Genomic DNA, 23651 nt, shown 5'->3' on the forward strand with positions numbered 1-23651 from the left:
GCTACCCGGCACAACAGCAGCTACCCAACACAACAGCAGCTACCCGGCACAACAGCAGCTACCCAACACAACATCAGCTACCCAACACAACAGCAGCTACCCAACACAACAGCAGCTACCCAACACAACAGCAGCTACCCAACACAACAGCAGCTACCCAACACAACAGCAGCTACCCGGCACAACAGCAGCTACCCAACACAACATCAGCTACCCAACACAACAGCAGCTACCCAACACAACAGCAGCTACCCAACACAACAGCAGCTACCCAACACAACAGCAGCTACCCAACACAACAGCAGCTACCCAACACATCAGCAGCTACCCGGCACAACAGCAGCTACCCGGCACAACAGCAGCTACCCAACACAACAGCAGCTACCCAACACAACAGCAGCTACCCAACACAACAGTAGCTACCCAACACAACAGCAGCTACCCGGCACAACAGCAGCTACCAGGCACAACAGCATCTAAACGGCACAACGTGGGTGTCAGAACAAGTCAATGTTTTCTGGCATATGCCGCAGCTGCTGATAAACACACCAACGCCTAGCACACCCAGAGTTCCAGCAACATATGGGCAGTACACGATGTTAAACTAGACGGTAGACAATGTTAAACTAGACAGTACATGATGTTAAACTAGACAGTACACGATGTTAAACTAGACAGTACACGATGTTAAACTAGACAGTACACGATGTTAAACTAACGTGCTTACGTTCGGCAGTCTAATTGACACCACGCCTAAATAATTTAAACGACTCTGCCTTGACTCAATACCTAAATTATTTAAGACCGTGTATTTTACTCAATGTCTAAATAATTTAAACGACAGTGTAATTGACTCATTGTCTAAATTATTTGACGACAGTGTAATTGACTCAATGCCAAAATTATTTGAACGACTGTGTAATTGACTCATTGTCTAAATAATTTAAACGACAGTGTAATTGACTCATTGTCTAAATTATTTGAACGACTGTGTAATTGACTCAATGCCAAAATTATTTGAACGACTGTGTAATTGACTCAATGCCTAAATTATTTGAACGACTGTGTAATTGACTCAATGCCAAAATTATTTGAACGACTGTGTAATTGACTCAATGCCAAAATTATTTGAACGACTGTGTAATTGACTCAATGCCTAAATTATTTGAACGACTGTGTAATTGACTCAAAGCCAAAATTATTTGAACGACTGTGTAATTGACTCAATGCCTAAATTATTTGAACGACTGTGTAATTGACTCAATGCCAAAATTATTTGAACGACTGTGTAATTGACTCAATGCCTAAATTATTTGAACGACTGTGTAATTGACTCAATGCCTAAATTATTTGAACGACTGTGTAATTGACTCAATGCCTACATTTCTGGCCGCTCTATTCAACATTTGCAATACCTTGATGAAGGTGAACAGCAGGTAAGCAATATTTACACACCAAACTAAAAAGTCAACACAGTGCGAGTAAACTGATGGGCCGATTGTAAAACGTGGAAGGCTGTACCCCAAAAGGTGCAGGTTTTATTCTAGGATTGATCAGCTAAGTGAGTTAGAGAAACGTCGTTAGTTCATTTTGCTCTATTGATTAAAACAGATTTGTTTACATAATCAATCTGCTCTCTTTACTACTAGCCGCGCTGATGACATTGAGGAAACTTTTTTCTCTACTCTGACGTCATACTTGACATTTGGGCCACTGAGAACGTAAACACTAGCAACCATTTGGGCCACTGAGAGCGTAAACACTAGCAACCATTTGGGCCACTGAGAGCGTAAACACTAGCAACCATTTGGGCCACTGAGAGCGTAAACACTAGCAACCATTTGGGCCACTGAGAACGTAAACACTAGCAACCATTTGGGCCACTGAGAGCGTAAACACTAGCAACCATTTGGGCCAGTGAGAACGTAAACACTAGCAACCATTTGGGCCAGTGAGAACGTAAACACTAGCAACCATTTGGGCCAGTGAGAACGTAAACACTAGCAACCATTTGGGCCATTGAGAACGTAAACACTAGCAACCATTTGGGCCACTGAGAACGTAAACACTAGCAACCATTTGGGCCAGTGAGAACGTAAACACTAGCAACCATTTGGGCCATTGAGAACGTAAACACTAGCAACCATTTGGGCCAGTGAGAACGTAAACACTAGCAACCATTTGGGCCAGTGAGAACGTAAACACTAGCAACCATTTGGGCCACTGAGAACGTAAACACTAGCAACCATTTGGGCCAGTGAGAACGTAAACACCAACAACCATTTGGGCCAGTGAGAACGTAAACACTAGCAACCATTTGGGCCAGTGAGAACGTAAACACTAGCAACCATTTGGGCCAGTGAGAACGTAAACACTAGCAACCATTTGGGCCAGTGAGAACGTAAACACTAGCAACCATTTGGGCCATTGAGAACGTAAACACTAGCAACCATTTGGGCCACTGAGAACGTAAACATTAGCAACCATTTGGGCCACTGAGAGCGTAAACACTAGCAACCATTTGGGCCACTGAGAACGTAAACACTAGCAACCATTTGGGCCACTGAGAACGTAAACACTAGCAACCATTTGGGCCAGTGAGAACGTAAACACTAGCAACCATTTGGGCCATTGAGAACGTAAACACTAGCAACCATTTGGGCCACTGAGAACGTAAACATTAGCAACCATTTGGGCCACTGAGAACGTAAACACCAGCAACCACTTGGGCCACTGAGAACGTAATCACTAGCAACCATTTGGGCCAGTGAGAACGTAAACACTAGCAACCATTTGGGCCAGTGAGAACGTAAACACTAGCAACCATTTGGGCCACTGAGAACGTAAACATTAGCAACCATTTGGGCCAGTGAGAACGTAAACACCAACAACCATTTGGGCCACTGAGAACGTAAACACTAGCAACCATTTGGGCCACTGAGAACGTAAACACTAGCAACCATTTGGGCCACTGAGAGCGTAAACACTAGCAACCATTTGGGCCAGTGAGAGCGTAAACACTAGCAACCATTTGGGCCACTGAGAGCGTAAACACTAGCAACCATTTGGGCCACTGAGAACGTAAACACTAGCAACCATTTGGGCCACTGAGAGCGTAAACACTAGCAACCATTTGGGCCACTGAGAGCGTAAACACTAGCAACCATTTGGGCCACTGAGAGCGTAAACACTAGCAACCATTTGGGCCAGTGAGAACGTAAACACCAACAACCATTCTCAGTTCACAGTGTAGTACGCAAGTTCTAACACTAGGTGGCTGCACCACAACGAGGCTGCCGAAACGGCAGGAGCGGGGATCCAAGTCGACAGGTGCCAGCGCTGAGAGTAGCGGCACGTTCAACAGACGGCTAGGTAGTGGCCGGACGGCTAGGTAGTGGCCGGACGGCTAGGTAGTGGCCGGACGGCTAGGTAGTGGCCAGACGGCTAGGTAGTGGCCGGACGGCTAGGTAGTGGCCAGACAGCTAGGTAGTGGCCAGACGGCTAGGTAGTGGCCAGACGGCTAGGTAGTGGCCAGACGGCTAGGTAGTGGCCGGACGGCTAGGTAGTGGCCAGACGGCTAGGTAGTGGCCAGACGGCTAGGTAGTGGCCAGAAGGCTAGGTAGTGGCCAGATGGCTAGGTAGTGGCCAGACGGCTAGATAGTGGCCAGACGGCTAGGTAGTGGCCAGACGGCTAGGTAGTGGCCAGACGGCTAGGTAGTGGCCAGACGGCTAGGTAGTGGCCAGATGGCTAGGTAGTGGCCAGACGGCTAGGTAGTGGCCAGACGGCTAGGTAGTGGCAGGATGGCTAGGTAGTGGCCAGACGGCTAGGTAGTGGCCAGACGGCAAGGTAGTGGCCAGACGGCTAGGTAGTGGCCAGACGGCTAGGTAGTGGCCAGAGGGATTCTCCAACGGTACGGCTGTTTTGTCATAATAGCGAAATAAAAAGATGTCCGTCTTAATGGCGAAATAAAAAGATGTCAGTCATAATGGCGAAATAAAAAGATGTCAGTCATAATGGCGAAATAAAAAGATGTCAGTTATAATGGCGAAATAAAAAGATGTCAGCCATAATAGCGAAATAAAAAGATGTCAGCCATAATGGCGAAATAAAAAGATGTCCGTCTTAATGGCGAAATAAAAAGTTGTCTGTCATAATGGCGAAATAAAAAGATGTCCGACATAATAGCGAAATAAAAAGATGTCAGTCATAATGGCGAAATAAAAAGATGTCCGCCATAATGGCGAAATAAAAAGATGTCAGCCATAATGGCGAAATAAAAAGATGTCCGTCTTAATGGCGAAATAAAAAGATGTCAGCCATAATGACGAAATAAAAAGATGTCAGTTATAATGGCGAAATAAAAAGATGTCCGTCATAATGGCGAAATAAAAAGATGTCAGCCATAATGGCGAAATAAAAAGATGTCAGCCATAATGGCGAAATAAAAAGATTTCAGTCATAATGGCGAAATAAAAAGATGTCAGTCATAATGGCGAAATAAAAAGATGTCAGTCATAATGGCGAAATAAAAAGATGTCAGCCATAATGGCGAAATAAAAAGGTGTCAGTCATAATGGCGAAATAAAAAGATGTCAGTCTTAATGGCGAAATAAAAAGATGTCAGTCATAATGGCGAAATAAAAAGATGTCAGCCATAATGGCGAAATAAAAAGATGTCAGTCATAATGGCGAAATAAAAAGATGTCAGTCATAATGGCGAAATAAAAAGATGTCAGTCATAATGGCGAAATAAAAAGATGTCAGCCATAATGGCGAAATAAAAAGATGTCAGCCATAATGGCGAAATAAAAAGATGTCAGTCATAATGGCGAAATAAAAAGATGTCAGCCATAATGGCGAAATAAAAAGATGTCAGCCATAATGGCGAAATAAAAAGATGTCAGCCATAATTGCGAAATAAAAAGATGTCAGTCATAATGGCGAAATAAAAAGATGTCAGTCATAATGGCGAAATAAAAAGATGTCAGTCATAATAGCGAAATAAAAAGATGTCAGTCATAATAGCGAAATAAAAAGATGTCAGCCATAATGACGAAATAAAAAGATGTCAGCCTTAATGGCGAATAAAAAGACCGACCCTTCCCCCCCCCCCCAAGTAGTACGGCTGGGTTGCCAGTCATAACGTCGGACAGAGGAGGTAGTGGGATCAAGTGTGGGATTGTTTGCACAGCGTACAAGACTAACACCGCCGCATTGTGTGAGGGGAGTCAATGTGAGGGGAGTCAATGTGAGGGGAGTCAATGTGAGGGGAGTCAATGTGAGGGGAGTCAATGTGAGGGGTGTCAATGTGAGGGGAGTCAATGTGAGGGGTGTCAATGTGAGGGGAGTCAATGTGAGGGGAGTCAATGTGAGGGGTGTCAATGTGAGGGGAGTCAATGTGAGGGGAGTCAATGTGAGGGGAGTCAATGTGAGGGGAGTCAATGTGAGGGGAGTCAATGTGAGGGGAGTCAATGTGAGGGGAGTCAATGTGAGGGGAGTCAATGTGAGGGGAGTCAATGTGAGGGGAGTCAATGTGAGGGGAGTCAAGGACTCTACATCTCTTGTATCAGATCTCAGCCGTTAATTCGCCTGAAAGACCTTACGGTTCCTGTATCAATATTTGATTTCAATGTTCGCGCGACTTATTGCTCTACATACAGATCATATCACTTGTCGCATTCATCTGACTTCATATGCGCCTTTGATAAGATCGCTTATATTGCATGTGTCAATATACCCAAAGACGGCGGAGAAAATAAAGCATTGGCTACACAAAAAAAAAAAAAAAAGAAAAAAAAAAAAGAAAAAAAAAATCTGCACATAATAATTTGGTGTACATAGTTAACTAAATAATTTAGTGGTGATATGTTGGCTGTACATCGTTAAGTAAATAATTTAGTGGAGATATGTTGGTTGTACATCGTTAACTAAATAATTTAGTGGCGATATGTTGGCTGTACATCGTTAACTAAATAATTTAGTGGAGATATGTTGGCTTTACATCGTTAACTAAATAATTTAGTGATATGTTGGCTGTACATCGTTAACTAAATAATTTAGTGATATGTTGGCTGTACATAGTTAACTAAATAATTTAGTGATATGTTGGCTGTACATCGTTAACTAAATAATTTAGTGATATGTTGGCTGTACATAGTTAACTAAATAATTTAGTGGAGATATGTTGGTTGTACATCGTTAACAAAAAAATTACCCTATAGAAAAGCTGACCGTTTATTAACCGAAGAAGCGAGCATGTCTTCAAGTTTCAGCGCTTAAAGAATGTTTTTTTTTGTTAGCATGTCACGTGGTGCGAAAGCTCTACAGGTAACTTTTTTTTCCAGACATAGAGCATGTTTGACATCAACAGGATGCCAGGGGAAGGCATTTTGTTTCGTTAGAGAAATGGGTTACCACTAGTTAGGTTACCATTAGTTAGGTTACCACTAGTTAGGTTACCACTAGTATGGTTACCACCAGTTAGGTTACCACTAGTATGGTTACTACTAGTTTGTGGTATGGGTTACCATTAGTTTGTGGTATGGGTTACCACTAGTTAGGTTACCACTAGTTAGAGATTTGGGTTACCACTAGTTAGGTTACCACTAGTTAGGTTACCACTAGTTTGTGGTATGGGTTACCATTAGTTTGTGGTATGGGTTACCACTAGTTAGGTTACCACTAGTTAGAGATATGGGTTACCACTAGTTAGTGTTATGGGTTACCACTAGTTAGAGGTATGGGTTACCACTAGTTAGAGATATGGGTTACCAAACTGGCACAGACCCAACAATCAATTAACAGATACAGATTGAGGTTTGGATTGGTAGAATCAGCAATTAACATTGAGGATTTGTGTGAATTTTTGTAACTGAAAGACCACATCTCCAGTCAGCAAATGTTTCACTGATAACATATTGATGTGTACCTATTCGATAGATCTGAAAACTTGAGAGCTAATTGCTTGAGGTTTCACTGATAACATATTGATGTGTACTATTCGATAGATCTGGAAACTTGAGAGCTAACTGCTTGGTATTAAATGTGAAATATGTGCGCGTACGTCAAACGATGCTAAAACGTTCAGTTCAATATGGAATGTCCCATCAAACGTATTTTGTAGCAGGCGCCAACTTAAATCTTATTAAAAACGGCTTTCAAAGAATGTCTTTAAGATCAAGTCTGCGCACGCACTTAATTAAAGGCCTATAACCAAATATTTATGGTACCTTGACTATGTGAACCCGGCTTTGATTTCTCCGATGACTGCTGAGAATTTCAAAGCTATAAACAAAGCAGTCACTTACAGTGGAGAAAGTTCTTTGATACAAACTTGACGGTGATTTCTTATCTAAGTTGTCACATTATTATATCTGACTTCAAACTTGACGGTGATTTCTTATCTAAGCTGTCACATTATTCTAGCAGACTTCAAACTTGGACCATGTCAAAACGTTGGCTACAAAAATCATCTCATATCGTTAGCCGCACCCCATTACAGCACAATACAACTCAGCGAATTTTATAACAGAGAGAGAAAAACTATTGACAGTAACTCGTGAAAGACTAAAATAAATAAAAAAAACACATGTTTAAATCTGAAAATCATTTGATTCATTGTTTCCCACGGTCATTCTTCATAGTTTATTCTGTGTTCGGTATTTTTCTAGATGTTTCCTTGATTTATTCAATACAGGTTCACTTCATTTATTCAATACATGTAATAGAAAAATTCAACAACTTTGGGAAAGGAAGCGGGGGAAAAATAAACGCAGAAAAATCAAAAGTAATGGGTATAGGTAAATGGATATAGATGTTTGAAAGGGAAGAATGTTTGCTTTGATGTGTCTCATTGTAATAACATAACTTTTCCGATTGCTAAACATTTGTATCATTTTAATTCTCTGTAATCCCAAATGTATTTCAGCTCTACTTAAAAACTCAAATTCCATCCCGTCCCCCCGTCCCCCCCCCCCCATCACGCCGAGGAAAAAAGATCCCTTGAATCATCATTTAATTACACATTTGCATTTTCGGGTGTTTTATTTTTATTTTTATATTCTTTTTATATTTAGACGTTTTGTATTGGATCTAATGTATAAGTAAACCATCTTAAATGAATGAAAGTAGGCTACAAGTGAGAAAGAAATATTACTATTGTAAATCTGTATCAGTCCTCACAAGCCGATGATGAAAACTGTAATACTAAAACGAACACACAAATGACGCTGTAAATTTAGCGGAAAAAAATATATTTTTTGTTTAAAAAGAATATTGTCAATTGTCAACTATGTATTCAAACGGGATTTCTTATGACAACCAAATTAGGCGCACGGACCCCACTAACTCTAGCCATGCAACTTATTGCAAGACACAAACACACGTACAGACAGGAACATACGAACTCACATATGCTTTGTAGAATGTATAGTGTTAGTCGCAACAAAGGTCCTTTACCGATGCATTGGGATATTAAATTTCAGTTTTTGAACCTGAATGTGCAAATGAAGTAGAGTCAACTTGTATCAGAGACTTATTTTTGTTATTGCACTATGTCCAGCCGTTTTTACTTTATCTAACGTTGTTTAAAGCACTATGTCCATCTGTGTTTTATCTCCATCTTCTCCAAACTGTTTTAAATAGTATAGTGACTAATACTATCTTGATTATTAAAAGAACCCATTGCAGAATACAAGTATAACCTGTTTATGGATTTAAAAAAAACCTAGCTGATTTTGTAAAGTAACACTTCTTTTATTAAATATTTATATTTATATACTTAAAAGTCCAAAGAGCCTTAAATTGACAGTGTATTTCGTAATTTGGCCGGCCGATGTGAGCACTGGCTACTGTTGATGTAGGCCTGGGGTCTCCAAACCCCATTTGAAGAAAATGTAGCCAGTTGCCCAGATGAACTGCAGCTGGAGGTCATTGAATTGCAAGCAAATGACCTCTTTAGAGGCTAGTTCAAAGAAGGGTGGTTGGGTTTTTTTAAATACGTTTTTGACCAAGGAAGACTTCTAAAACTTGCATCAAAGTATCAAATTTTGCAACAACATATCATACCTGGTTTAACAAACATTTTCAAAAATGAACAAATTTGAGAACAAATCGGACCTGGAGTGTGTTGTTGGCCCCCGACAGTGTTTCTTTCAGACTTTTTTCTCCGGGGGTGGGGGGTTGACGACGACACTTGAAATTTGTACATATTTATATATAATTTATATAAAACTCTGGCCCCCGGACTGATTTTTGATAGTAAATGCGGCCCTCGGGCTGAAAAGTTTGGAGACCCCTGATGTAGGCTATGGTGTGACGGCGTTTACATTAATCTGGCAGTGGTTTCAGTGTGAGTAACGTATTGCTTGGCTCGTGTTTTTATAACATTCTATATGAAATGCGACATGGACCAAAGGGACGTCAGACCAAGAGGCAGACTGCCAGAGAAAAAAGTATGAGTGTGTATGTCTATGATAGAGTATGTGAGTGTGTGAGAATTATTGTGTGTATGCGTGTGCGTATTAGTCTGATAAAGAGACTTTGTGTAAGAATGTGTGTTTGAGTGTGTGAGAGAGAGAGAGAGAGTGGGAGTGTATATGGACAAGGCTCGATTTTTTTCAGCAAAGTGTGCTTGAAGTATGCTGGGCGGAGTGGCGCATATGAACCAACATTTGTATGAACCAACATTTGTATGAACCAACATTTGTATGAACCAACATTTGTATGAACCAACATTTGTATGAACCAACATTTGTATGAACCAACATTTGTATGAACCAACATTTGTATGAACCAACATTTGTATGAACCAACATTTGTATGAACCAACATTTGTATGAACCAACATTTGTATGAACCAACATTTGTATGAACCAACATTTGTATGAACCAACATTTGTATGAACCAACATTTGTATGAACCAACATTTGTATGAACCAACATTTGTATGAACCAACATTTGTATGAACCAACATTTGTATGAACCAACATTTGTATGAACCAACATTTGTATGAACCAACATTTGTATGAACCAACATTTGTATGAACCAACATTTGTATGAACCAACATTTGTATGAACCAACATTTGTATGAACCAACATTTGTATGAACCAACATTTGTATGAACCAACATTTGTATGAACCAACATTTGTATGAACCAACATTTGTATGAACCAACATTTGTATGAACCAACATTTGTATGAACCAACATTTGTATGAACCAACATTTGTATGAACCAACATTTGTATGAACCAACATTTGTATGAACCAACATTTGTATGAACCAACATTTGTATGAACCAACATTTGTATGAACCAACATTTGTATGAACCAACATTTGTATGAACCAACATTTGTATGAACCAACATTTGTATGAACCAACATTTGTATGAACCAACATTTGTATGAACCAACATTTGTATGAACCAACATTTGTATGAACCAACATTTGTATGAACCAACATTTGTATGAACCAACATTTGTATGAACCAACATTTGTATGAACCAACATTTGTATGAACCAACATTTGTATGAACCAACATTTGTATGAACCAACATTTGTATGAACCAACATTTGTATGAACCAACATTTGTATGAACCAACATTTGTATGAACCAACATTTGTATGAACCAACATTTGTATGAACCAACATTTGTATGAACCAACATTTGTATGAACCAACATTTGTATGAACCAACATTTGTATGAACCAACATTTGTATGAACCAACATTTGTATGAACCAACATTTGTATGAACCAACATTTGTATGAACCAACATTTGTATGAACCAACATTTGTATGAACCAACATTTGTATGAACCAACATTTGTATGAACCAACATTTGTATGAACCAACATTTGTATGAACCAACATTTGTATGAACCAACATTTGTATGAACCAACATTTGTATGAACCAACATTTGTATGAACCAACATTTGTATGAACCAACATTTGTATGAACCAACATTTGTATGAACCAACATTTGTATGAACCAACATTTGTATGAACCAACATTTGTATGAACCAACATTTGTATGAACCAACATTTGTATGAACCAACATTTGTATGAACCAACATTTGTATGAACCAACATTTGTATGAACCAACATTTGTATGAACCAACATTTGTATGAACCAACATTTGTATGAACCAACATTTGTATGAACCAACATTTGTATGAACCAACATTTGTATGAACCAACAGATATGAAACATTTGAATAGATTACTGTAGGAAAAACAACACTTTATTCTCAGCAGAGACGCGTACTCTGCTCTTATTGAGCACGGCTAAAGGGAAGAAGACAAAAGAAACTGTTGACTGTCCTCGACTAAAAATTTGATGTTATTGAAGTGGACGGCGATGTTATTAAAGTTCATGTTGTTTCATCAAGTGATGATATAGATTGGAATGTTGTACCATAAAATAACTTGAATGTTTATTCCATTTATTTTAATTAATAATTAACAAAGACATAATTTCATGATAATTTATAATCTGGCCATGTCCGAAAATGAGAAATAGTAGTAGACAAAGGACACTAAATAAAGAACACTACCACTCAAGGTCTCACGGTTAGTACAGATATATAAAGAACACTACCACTCAAGGTCTCACGGTTAGTACAGATATATAAAGAACACTACCACTCATGGTCTCACGGTTAGTACAGATATATAAAGAACACTACCACTCAAGGTTAGTACAGATATATAAAGAACACTACCACTCAAGGTCTCACGGTTAGTACAGATATATAAAGAACACTACCACTCAAGGTCTCACGGTTAGTACAGATATATAAAGAACACTACCACTCAAGGTCTCACGGTTAGTACAGATATATAAAGAACACTACCACTCAAGGTCTCACGGTTAGTACAGATATATAAAGAACACTACCACTCAAGGTCTCACGGTTAGTACAGATATATAAAGAACACCACCACTCAAGGTCTCACGGTTAGTACAGATATATAAAGAACACCACCACTCAAGGTCTCACGGTTAGTACAGATATATAAAGAACACTACCATTCAAGGTCTCACGGTTAGTACAGATATATAAAGAACACTACCACTCAAGGTCTCACGGTTAGTACAGATATATAAAGAACACTACCATTCAAGGTCTCACGGTTAGTACAGATATATAAAGAACACTACCACTCAAGGTCTCACGGTTAGTACAGATATATAAAGAACACTACCACTCAAGGTCTCACGGTTAGTACAGATATATAAAGAACACTACCACTCAAGGTCTCACGGTTAGTACAGATATATAAAGAACACTACCACTCAAGGTCTCACGGTTAGTACAGATATATAAAGAACACTACCACTCAAGGTTAGTACAGATATATAAAGAACACTACCACTCAAGGTCTCACGGTTAGTACAGATATATAAAGAACACTACCACTCAAGGTCTCACGGTTAGTACAGATATATAAAGAACACCACCACTCAAGGTCTCACGGTTAGTACAGATATATAAAGAACACCACCACTCAAGGTCTCACGGTTAGTACAGATATATAAAGAACACTACCACTCAAGGTCTCACGGTTAGTACAGATATATAAAGAACACCACCACTCAAGGTCTCACGGTTAGTACAGATATATAAAGAACACTACCACTCAAGGTCTCACGGTTAGTACAGATATATAAAGAACACTACCACTCAAGGTCTCACGGTTAGTACAGATATATAAAGAACACCACCACTCAAGGTCTCACGGTTAGTACAGATATATAAAGAACACTACCACTCAAGGTCTCACGGTTAGTACAGATATATAAAGAACACTACCACTCAAGGTCTCACGGTTAGTACAGATATATAAAGAACACTACCACTCAAGGTCTCACGGTTAGTACAGATATATAAAGAACACTACCACTCAAGGTCTCACGGTTAGTACAGATATATAAAGAACACTACCACTCAAGGTTAGTACAGATATATAAAGAACACTACCACTCAAGGTCTCACGGTTAGTACAGATATATAAAGAACACTACCACTCAAGGTCTCACGGTTAGTACAGATATATAAAGAACACCACCACTCAAGGTCTCACGGTTAGTACAGATATATAAAGAACACCACCACTCAAGGTCTCACGGTTAGTACAGATATATAAAGAACACTACCATTCAAGGTCTCACGGTTAGTACAGATATATAAAGAACACTACCACTCAAGGTCTCACGGTTAGTACAGATATATAAAGAACACTACCATTCAAGGTCTCACGGTTAGTACAGATATATAAAGAACACTACCACTCAAGGTCTCACGGTTAGTACAGATATATAAAGAACACTACCACTCAAGGTCTCACGGTTAGTACAGATATATAAAGAACACTACCACTCAAGGTCTCACGGTTAGTACAGATATATAAAGAACACTACCACTCAAGGTCTCACGGTTAGTACAGATATATAAAGAACACTACCACTCAAGGTTAGTACAGATATATAAAGAACACTACCACTCAAGGTCTCACGGTTAGTACAGATATATAAAGAACACTACCACTCAAGGTCTCACGGTTAGTACAGATATATAAAGAACACTACCACTCAAGGTCTCACGGTTAGTACAGATATATAAAGAACACCACCACTCAAGGTCTCACGGTTAGTACAGATATATAAAGAACACTACCACTCAAGGTCTCACGGTTAGTACAGATATATAAAGAACACCACCACTCAAGGTCTCACGGTTAGTACAGATATATAAAGAACACTACCACTCAAGGTCTCACGGTTAGTACAGATATATAAAGAACACTACCACTCAAGGTCTCACGGTTAGTACAGATATATAAAGAACACCACCACTCAAGGTCTCACGGTTAGTACAGATATATAAAGAACACTACCACTCAAGGTCTCACGGTTAGTACAGATATATAAAGAACACTACCACTCATGGTCTCACGGTTAATACAGATATATAAAGAACACTACCACTCAAGGTCTCACGGTTAGTACAGATATATAAAGAACACTACCACTCAAGGTCTCACGGTTAGTACAGATATATAAAGAACACTACCACTCAAGGTCTCACGGTTAGTACAGATATATACAATTCTAAATGACCGCAATCAAATTTAGCGCAAAGCCTCTACATTATATATACAATGGGCCTTTTTCTCGCTTCAAGTCGCACTTAGTCAACTTCATCTTGAAGTTGTCCTATGAAGTTTTCCTAGGGTAAATTCTCTCAACAGTCAAGCTCAAGGTCTTCATGGTTCACTGGTCAGATACAATTGCAGGCCTCTGGGAGACGTCAAGAACCAACTGAAGAAGGTTTAAGACGAAAGTGTGGGTGGAGGGGGTGAAGGGGGGGGGGGGGTATTTGTCCAAGTCAGTCAGCAGATTTAGACAAGCGAATGATTGGAACCCAGAGCGAAAGGGGAAGAGACAAATGTCACCCACACAGGTGATCGTTTGACAAATGGATGGAACAGGGCGATGTGTGTGTGGGGGGGGGGGGGGGGGGCTGGAATTTTTTGGCTTGAGTTCAAACTAATATCCACAAATCGTGTTTGTTGGCGTCACCTCTACCCTGTGCGCCGCGGGTAGCCAAAAGAAATCAGAATACCTTTTGATGACAGCACCAAGTCCACATTATTCTTTCTATGTCAAGTTATTTTAAAGAAACATAATGTACCTACATGTAACAAGAAGCAACACAGAGTCTACTGCTTACACTGATCTGTCTAGTGTAGTCTTCTCTAAAATCATCTTTGCATGAAGCCTAAAGAAATCTAGAGTTGGAAATGTCCCTCGTATTTGAACAAAATGTTGTATCACATTGTCAATGCCCCCCCCCCCCCCCCAGACACACACACACACACACACACACGAAGTGGTTTGTTATTTCACTGTGGCTTGTTGTGGAATACAGAAATGAAATAGCCCAAAAAATATGAACGGTTCAGGTGCCCAATTTGAGATAATAAAGTGTCGTGGTTCATCATAGCGTGGATGGGTTGCATAATAGGTGGAGATGATGGCTCCATTCATCGATCGATAGAGATCGATTATCTCGCTGATTGTTTACAGCATCTAACTAGCCAACACAGTGTCCGGCATCCAACACAGGGTACAGCATCTAACACAGGATCCGGCATCCAACACAGGATCCGGCATCTAACTAGCCAACTCAGTGTCCGGCATCCAACACAGGATCCGGCATCCAACACAGGATCCGGCATCTAACTAGCCAACTCAGTGTCCGGCATCCAACACAGGATCCGGCATCTAACTAGCCAACTCAGTGTCCGGCATCCAACACAGGATCCGGCATCTAACTAGCCAACTCAGTGTCCGGCATCCAACTCAGTGTCCGGCATCCAACGCAGGATCCGGCATCTAACTAGCCAACTCAGTGTTCGGCATCCAACACAGTGTCCAGCATCCAACACAGGATCCGGCATCTAACTAGCCAACTCAGTGTCCGGCATCCAACACAGTGTCCAGCATCCAACACAGGATCCGGCATCTAACTAGCCAACTCAGTGTCCGGCATCCAACACAGGATCCGGCATCTAACTAGCCAACTCAGTGTCCGGCATCCAACTCAGTGTCCGGCATCCAACACAGGATCCGGCATCTAACTATCCAACTCAGTGTCCGGCATCCAACACAGGATCCGGCATCCAACACAGGATCCGGCATCTCACTAGCCAACTCAGTGTCCGGCATCCAACACAGGATCCGGCATCTAACTAGCCAACTCAGTGTCCGGCATCCAACACAGGATCCGGCATCCAACACAGGATCCGGCATCCAACACAGGATCCGGCAATCTAACTAGCCAACTGAGTGTCCGGCATCCAACACAGGATCCGGCATCTAACTAGCCAACTCAGTGTCCGGCATCCAACACAGGATCCGGCATCCAACACAGGATCCGGCATCTAACTAGCCAACTCAGTGTCCGGCATCCAACACAGGATCCGGCATCCAACACAGGATCCGGCATCCAACACAGGATCCGGCATCCAACACAGGATCCGGCATCTAACTAGCCAACTCAGTGTCCGGCATCCAACACAGGATCCGGCATCCAACACAGGATCCGGCATCCAACACAGGATCCGGCATCCAACACAGGATCCGGCATCTAACTAGCCAACTCAGTGCCCGGCATCCAACACAGGATCCGGCATCCAACACAGGATCCGGCATCCAACACAGGATCCGGCATCTAACTAGCCAACTCAGTGTCCGGCATCCAACACAGTGTCCAGCATCCAACACAGGATCCGGCATCTAACTAGCCAACTCAGTGTCCGGCATCCAACTCAGTGTCCGGCATCCAACACAGGATCCGGCATCTAACTAGCCAACTCAGTGTCCGGTATCCAACTCAGTGTCCGGCATCCAACATATTGTCCAGCATCCAACACAGGATCCGGCATCTAACTAGCCAACTCAGTGTCCGGCATCCAACTCAGTGTCCGGCATCCAACACAGGATCCGGCATCTAACTAGCCAACTCAGTGTCCGGCATCCAACTCAGTGTCCGGCATCCAACACAGGATCCGGCATCCAACACAGTGTCCAGCATCCAACACAGGATCCGGCATCCAACACAGGATCCGAAATAAAATGTTTCAAGTGTCATGGGCATGAGAGATGCTGCAAAGCTTTACGGCTGTCTGAAAACATTGTTACATTAACACCAGCACAATATACTCCTATAAATCCAATGATTAAATTTATTTCATCTTTGTACTGAGCCATACAACTTTTTCTCACTCCGCGTCTACCTCTATATCCCCCCCCCCCTCACCTGGGTCCACGTGTGAAATTAAAAAGTCGTAAAGTTTGCTGCTACAATCTGTGACTAATCAGATTCAATTTTCACAACACCCTGACATGAAAAACTCGTTAAGTTTGCTGCGGAGATCTGGGACTTATTACTAATAATATTAGAGGGGAAATTTGGAGCATAGTTACAAATCTCGGAAACATCTTTTTCTAAATCATTCATGGTATTAGATTTTCTCTATATGTTTATTGTTTGAAATCAGTTTATTAAGAAAGCTTTGATCCAAACTCAAACTCCAATGTATTAGTGCTTTCTATGAGTGTATCTGTGAGTACATATATGTACATATATGTACATATATATATATATATATATATATATATATATATATATATATATATATATATATATATATATATATATACATATATATATTCGTGTGTACATGTTAATGTATCTGTGTGTACATAATAGTGTATGTGTAGTGTATACCTGTGACTATATTACATGCCCATAACCTTCCCCTTTCTGTTACCTGCCCCCACACCTACCCTCTGTTACATGCCCTCACACCTACCCCTCTGTTACCTACCCTCACACCTACCCCTCTGTTACCTGCCCTCACACTTAACTCTCTATTACCTGCCCCCACACCTACCCCTCTGTTACCTGCCCTCACACCTAACTCTCTGTTACCTACCCCCACACCTACCACTATATTACCTGCCCCCACATCTACCCATATGTTACCTGCCCCCACACCTACCCCTCTGTTACCTGCCCTCACACCTAACTCTCTGTTACCTACCCCCACACCTACCACTCTATTACCTGCCCCCACACCTACCCCTATGTTACCTGCCCTCACACCTACAACTATATTACCTGCCCCCACATCTACCCATATGTTACCTGCCCCCCACATCTACCCATATGTTACCTGCCCCCCACACCTACCCCTATGTTACCTGCCCTCACACCTACCACTATATTACCTGCCCCCACATCTACCCATATGTTACCTGCCCCCCACACCTACCCCTATGTTACCTGCCCTCACACCTACCACTATGTTACCTGCCCCCACATCTACCCATATGTTACCTGCCTTCACACCTACCTCTCTATTACCTGCCCCCACACCTACCCCTCTGTTACCTGCCCTCACACCTACCCCTGATTTCTTTGCCCGCCACGTTGCCGTTTTAATAGAATCGTGGTGCTAAAGTACGTGTCGACACGGTTGAAGAAAACCCATCAACTGGCATAAAAGATATCGTCCTTCTAAAAAAGGTGGAAGTTCCGTTACTACAGGCTTTAGTTGGTGCGGCACAGCGCTGATGAAAGGCAGCAAATTGCCAACATAATTAGTGGCTGAGGGTTTCATTAGGCAGCAGTTTACACCTGGACTACAGGCACGTGTAACCAGCTAACCGTCCCTAATGAGAACCTACGTGGCTGATCACATATTCATTATCTTAAACCAACAACTGAAACCTGAATGAAATGCTCGCTCCTGTGTGAACGGGTGGGCCGAGGGAGAGAATGTTTCAAGCAGACAGTTGATTACACAATGCCATTTGTATTTCATCTATTGCTGCGGGGGCTGGGATGGCCAAGTTTACATCTTTGTAAAGGCAGACCGGTGTGTCTTGTGTCTCGACCACACTAGTCAATCATCGTAACACTGAGTTTGTAATAGGACACGTCCTTTGTATTTTGATGGAAGCCTACATGGCCACAGAATAGGCAGGGCTGTTGGACGGGAGACAGGGAAACCCCTTTCAACACAGTAGCAACATTACATGTTCTACAAAGTAGCAACATTACATGTTCTACCCAGTAGCAACATTACATGTTTTACCCAGTAGCAACATTACATGTTCTACCCAGTAGCAACATTACATGTCCTACACAGTAGCAACATTACATGTTCTACCCAGTAGCAACATTACATGTTTTACCCAGTAGCAACATTACATGTTTTACCCAGTAGCAACATTACATGTTTTACCCAATAGCAACATTACATGTTTTACCCAATAGCAACATTACATGTTTTACCCAGTAGCAACATTACATGTTCTACCCAATAGCACCATTACATGTTCTACCCAGTAGCAACATTACATGTTCTACCCAATAGCACCATTACATGTTCTACCCAATAGCAACATTACATGTTCTACCCAGTAGCAACATTACATGTTTTACCCAGTAGCAACATTACATGTTTTACCCAGTAGCAACATTATCTACCCAGTAGCAACAATACATGTTCTACCCAGTAGCAACATTACATGTTCTACACAGTAGCATTATTACATGTTCTACCCAGTAGCAACATTATCTACCCAGTAGCAACATTACATGTTCTACCCAGTAGCAACATTACATGTTCTACCCAGTAGCAACATTACATGTTCTACACAGTAGCATTATTACATGTTCTACCCAGTAGCAACATTATCTACCCAGTAGCAACATTACATGTTCTACCCAGTAGCAACATTACATGTTCTACCCAGTAGCAACATTACATGTTCTACACAGTAGCAACATTACATGTTCTACCCAGTAGCAACATTACATGTTCTACACAGTAGCAACATTACATGTTTTACCCAGTAGCAACATTACATGTTCTACCCAGTAGCAACATTACATGTTTTACCCAGTAGCAACATTACATGTTCTACCCAGTAGCAACATTACATGTTCTACCCAGTAGCAACATTACATGTTCTAAACGAAGATATAAAACACATTAGTCTTAATGGTATAAAAATGCAGCATTAAACAGATTTAAATTCCAACCAATAGTGCTATGTCTAGTCATAGACTTAAGCCTATCACATTCTCAATTGTTCAATGTTGTGGAAAACATGAAAGTTTTCGAGTCAAATACAAATGACACAAAAATAATACAGGTATTTCAGGATATCCATTTTCATAGTGTGTGCGTGTATGTATATGTGTGTCTATGCATCTATGCAAGATGGAGAGAGGAGGGGGGTGAGAGAGAGGTAATAAAAGCCAAACTCTGAGAGAATATTGTGTGTGGGCTGAGCCAATCTTCTGGCTCTCATTAAAAATTCTAAACTTAAAAGCATTTTCTTTGATTTTGTTATGAAGTGTAGTTTGCTACCACTTTTCTCAAGCAAAAATCAACACACCCACAAAAAGCCAGTATTTTGGCAGTTTAAGCTTCATGTTTTCCAGACATGGCAATTTTTCTTTCAGGAAAATCAAGTACAAGCCTTGTTAATCTGGCCATGATATGCTGCTAATCGATCAGGCTGAATGATTTCTCCTGTACATATTGCGCCGCTTTGTAATCAACATCCGGCGCCTGCCACGTGTGTGTAGTCATCGTTTGGTCATTTGAAGTCATGGTCTAGCGCCAAAATATCTGGACGCGATGTGGGATACATCAAACAGTAGGCCCAGTTGAACACCAGTCTCCACACATCGACCCACACATCTGCAAGTCTCCACACATGGACCCACACATCTGCAAGTCTCCACACATGGACCCACACATCTGCCAGTCTCCACACATGGACCCACACATCTGCCAGTCTCCACACATGGACCCACACATCTGCCAGTCTCCACACATGGACCCACACATAATCAAGTCTCCACACATGGACCCACACATAATCAAGTCTCCACACATGGACCCACACATCTGTAAGTCTCCACACATGGACCCACACAATCTCTGTATGGACCTGCTGCACGTGAGGTTTGATGGAAACCGGAAGTTGTTAGCGCTATAATTAGAAACTTCCCGCAACACGAACTGCTACAGACACCCCCCCCTCCGTCCCCCCCCCCCCCCCCCCGCCGTCAACCAAGAAAATAGGCGCCAAGTTTGGCACCCCTGACAGCTGACGTAAGGCCGAGAGAAGTTGACAGAAAACAAAACAACAAACGCCAGTACTTGAACGTTTTTCTGTTTTCCTACAGTTAAAAACATCAGCAGTAAGTATGGACGCTCAGTTTGGGTACGGATATAGTAAGAAGGAAAACTTTTCTTACAAAAATCTATAAAAAGGTAATCGTGACCGGATGTCATGCACTGACATTCAAAGTTCCCTGAGTTGAATGCCAGTATGTAAGGTGCAAAGTTCCCTGAGTTGAATGCCAGTATGTAAGGAGCAAAGTTCCCTGAGTTGAATGCCAGTATGTAAGGAGCAAAGTTCAACCAACCAAAGTTTAAGATGCGACCATCACAAACGTGTGCTCTTTTACTCCCTCGCTGCTACAGCAGCATGTTGTTGTAGCTATGGACATCATACAAGTAGAGGCTACAAACATCATACAAGTAGAGGCTACAAACATCATGCAAACATCATGCAAGTAGAGGCTACAAACATCATACAAGTAGAGGCTACAAACATCATACAAGTAGAGGCTACAAACATCATACAAGTAGAGGCTACAAACATCATGCAAGTAGGCTGCAAACATCATACAAGTAGAGGCTACAAACATGATACAAGTAGAGGCTACAAACATCATACAAGTAGAGGCTACAAACATCATGCAAGTAGAGGCTACAAACATCATACAAGTAGAGGCTACAAACATCATACAAGTAGAGGCTACAAACATCATGCAAGTAGAGGCTACAAACATCATACAAGTAGAGGCTACAAACATCATACAAGTAGAGGCTACAAACATCATACAAGTAGAGGCTACAAACATCATACAAGTAGAGGCTACAAACATCATACAAGTAGAGGCTACAAACATCATACAAGTAGAGGCTACAAACATCATACAAACATCATACAAGTAGAGGCTACAAACATTATACAAGTAGAGGCTACAGACATCATACAAGTAGAGGCTACAAATATCATGCAAGTAGGGCTACAAACATCATACAAACATCATACAAGTAGAGGCTACAAACGTCATACAAGTAGAGGCTACAAACATTATACAAACATCATACAAGTAGAGGCTACAAACATCATACAAGTAGAGGCTACAAACATCATACAAGTAGAGGCTACAAACATCATACAAACATCATACAAGTAGAGGCTACAAACATCATACAAACATGATACAAGTAGAGGCTACAGACATGATACAAGTAGAGGCTACAAACATCATACAAACATCATACAAGTAGAGGCTACAGACATGATACAAGTAGAGGCTACAAACATCATACAAACATCATACAAGTAGAGGCTACAAACATCATACAAACATGATACAAGTAGAGGCTACAAACATACAAGTAGAGGCTACAAACATCATACAAGTAAAGGCTACAAACATCATACAAGTAGAGGCTACAAACAGCATACAAGTAGAGGCTACAAACATCATACAAACATCATACAAGTAGAGGCTACAAACATCATACAAACATGATACAAGTAGAGGCTACAGACATGATACAAGTAGAGGCTACAAACATCATACAAACATCATACAAGTAGAGGCTACAGACATGATACAAGTAGAGGCTACAAACATCATACAAACATCATACAAGTAGAGGCTACAAACATCATACAAACATGATACAAGTAGAGGCTACAAACATACAAGTAGAGGCTACAAACATCATACAAGTAAAGGCTACAAACAGCATACAAGTAGAGGCTACAAACAGCATACAAGTAGAGGCTACAAACATCATACAAGTAGAGGCTACAAACATCATACAAGTAGAGGCTACAAACATCATACAAGTAGAGGCTACAAACATCATACAAGTAGAGGCTACAAACATCATACAAGTAGAGGCTACAAACATTATACAAACATCATACAAGTAGAGGCTACAAATATCATGCAAGTAGAGGCTACAAACATCATACAAACATCATACAAGTAGAGGCTACAAACATCATGCAAGTAGAGGCTACAAACATCATACAAACATCATACAAGTAGAGGCTACAAACATCATACACAGTGCCGGCGCCAGGTTATTTAGCGCCCTAGGCAAAACTTATTAAAAGCTCTCCCCCCCCCCCCGCAAGTTTTTTCGTGCCCCTGTATTATCACAGGCGTAGCGACCCTTTCCGGCGCCCGGGGACAAACTTTCGAACTGCCCCCCCCTTACCCTCAAACATTCGATTTGCACCCCCCCCCCCTAAAATTTCAATTTGTTTTTCCAATCCATTTTGGCGCCCCCCTACGGACATCGCCCTAGGCGACCGCCTAGTTCGCCTTATAGGTAGCGCCGGCCCTGATCATACAATTAGAGGCTACAAACGGTGGTAAAAAGTCCGTCTATATCAAGATATACACTGCGAATAATTTCATTGTCCAGTCGATAGAATGAGCGAATGCTTTCATTGATGTGAGTAAATAAAAGATCAGAAGAAGTAATAACAGATGGAAGTACTTAACTTAAAAAGTGACGCTCATGGTTTGAAAGATATTTAATGAAGCACTCTATCGATTTATTGACGTGGATTGCGACAATGTCCACATATTCATTACAGCGATAATCCTCCTAATCCATCACTTTCAGCACTCATCTCCTTTACAGTCGCTAACCATTAGATTATTTAGATACGCCTACTCTCCATTGTTTTTTACTGTAGCACATGCTCGCAGTTTTAGCCATTTACCAGCCAAATATATCATTCCAGACTTTATTTTTTCCATTTATACATTTATTTGATTTGATTATGGGATTGGTAATTTATTATCTAGTATTTCTTATATTGTGGTAACACATAGGAGGTCAATGGAATGGGTGCCTTATTAGTTTTAAGCCCCAACTGTAAATATTATATATATATATATATATATATATATATATATATATATATAT

General features: G+C 41.0%; 2 protein-coding genes across 3 annotated transcripts in view; one reads left to right on the forward strand and one right to left on the reverse strand.

Moving 5' to 3' along the window:
• Nucleotides 1-559, forward strand: part of LOC131927779 (uncharacterized) — a 1897-nt gene extending 1338 nt beyond the window's left edge. The window contains exon 2 of the mRNA XM_059283582.1: nucleotides 1-559. This exon is cut by the window's left edge and continues 705 nt beyond it. Coding sequence (XP_059139565.1) covers nucleotides 1-559 — 559 coding nt within the window.
• LOC131927780 (inositol 1,4,5-trisphosphate receptor type 1) overlaps nucleotides 1-23651 on the reverse strand; it is a 164093-nt gene that overhangs the window by 121004 nt on the left and 19438 nt on the right. The gene's annotated exons all lie outside the window — the stretch shown is intronic.

Source organism: Physella acuta, unplaced genomic scaffold (assembly GCF_028476545.2).
Source record: "Physella acuta isolate Inbredline_101_S28 unplaced genomic scaffold, ASM2847654v3 ptg001440l, whole genome shotgun sequence".
NCBI lineage: Eukaryota > Metazoa > Mollusca > Gastropoda > Physidae > Physella > Physella acuta.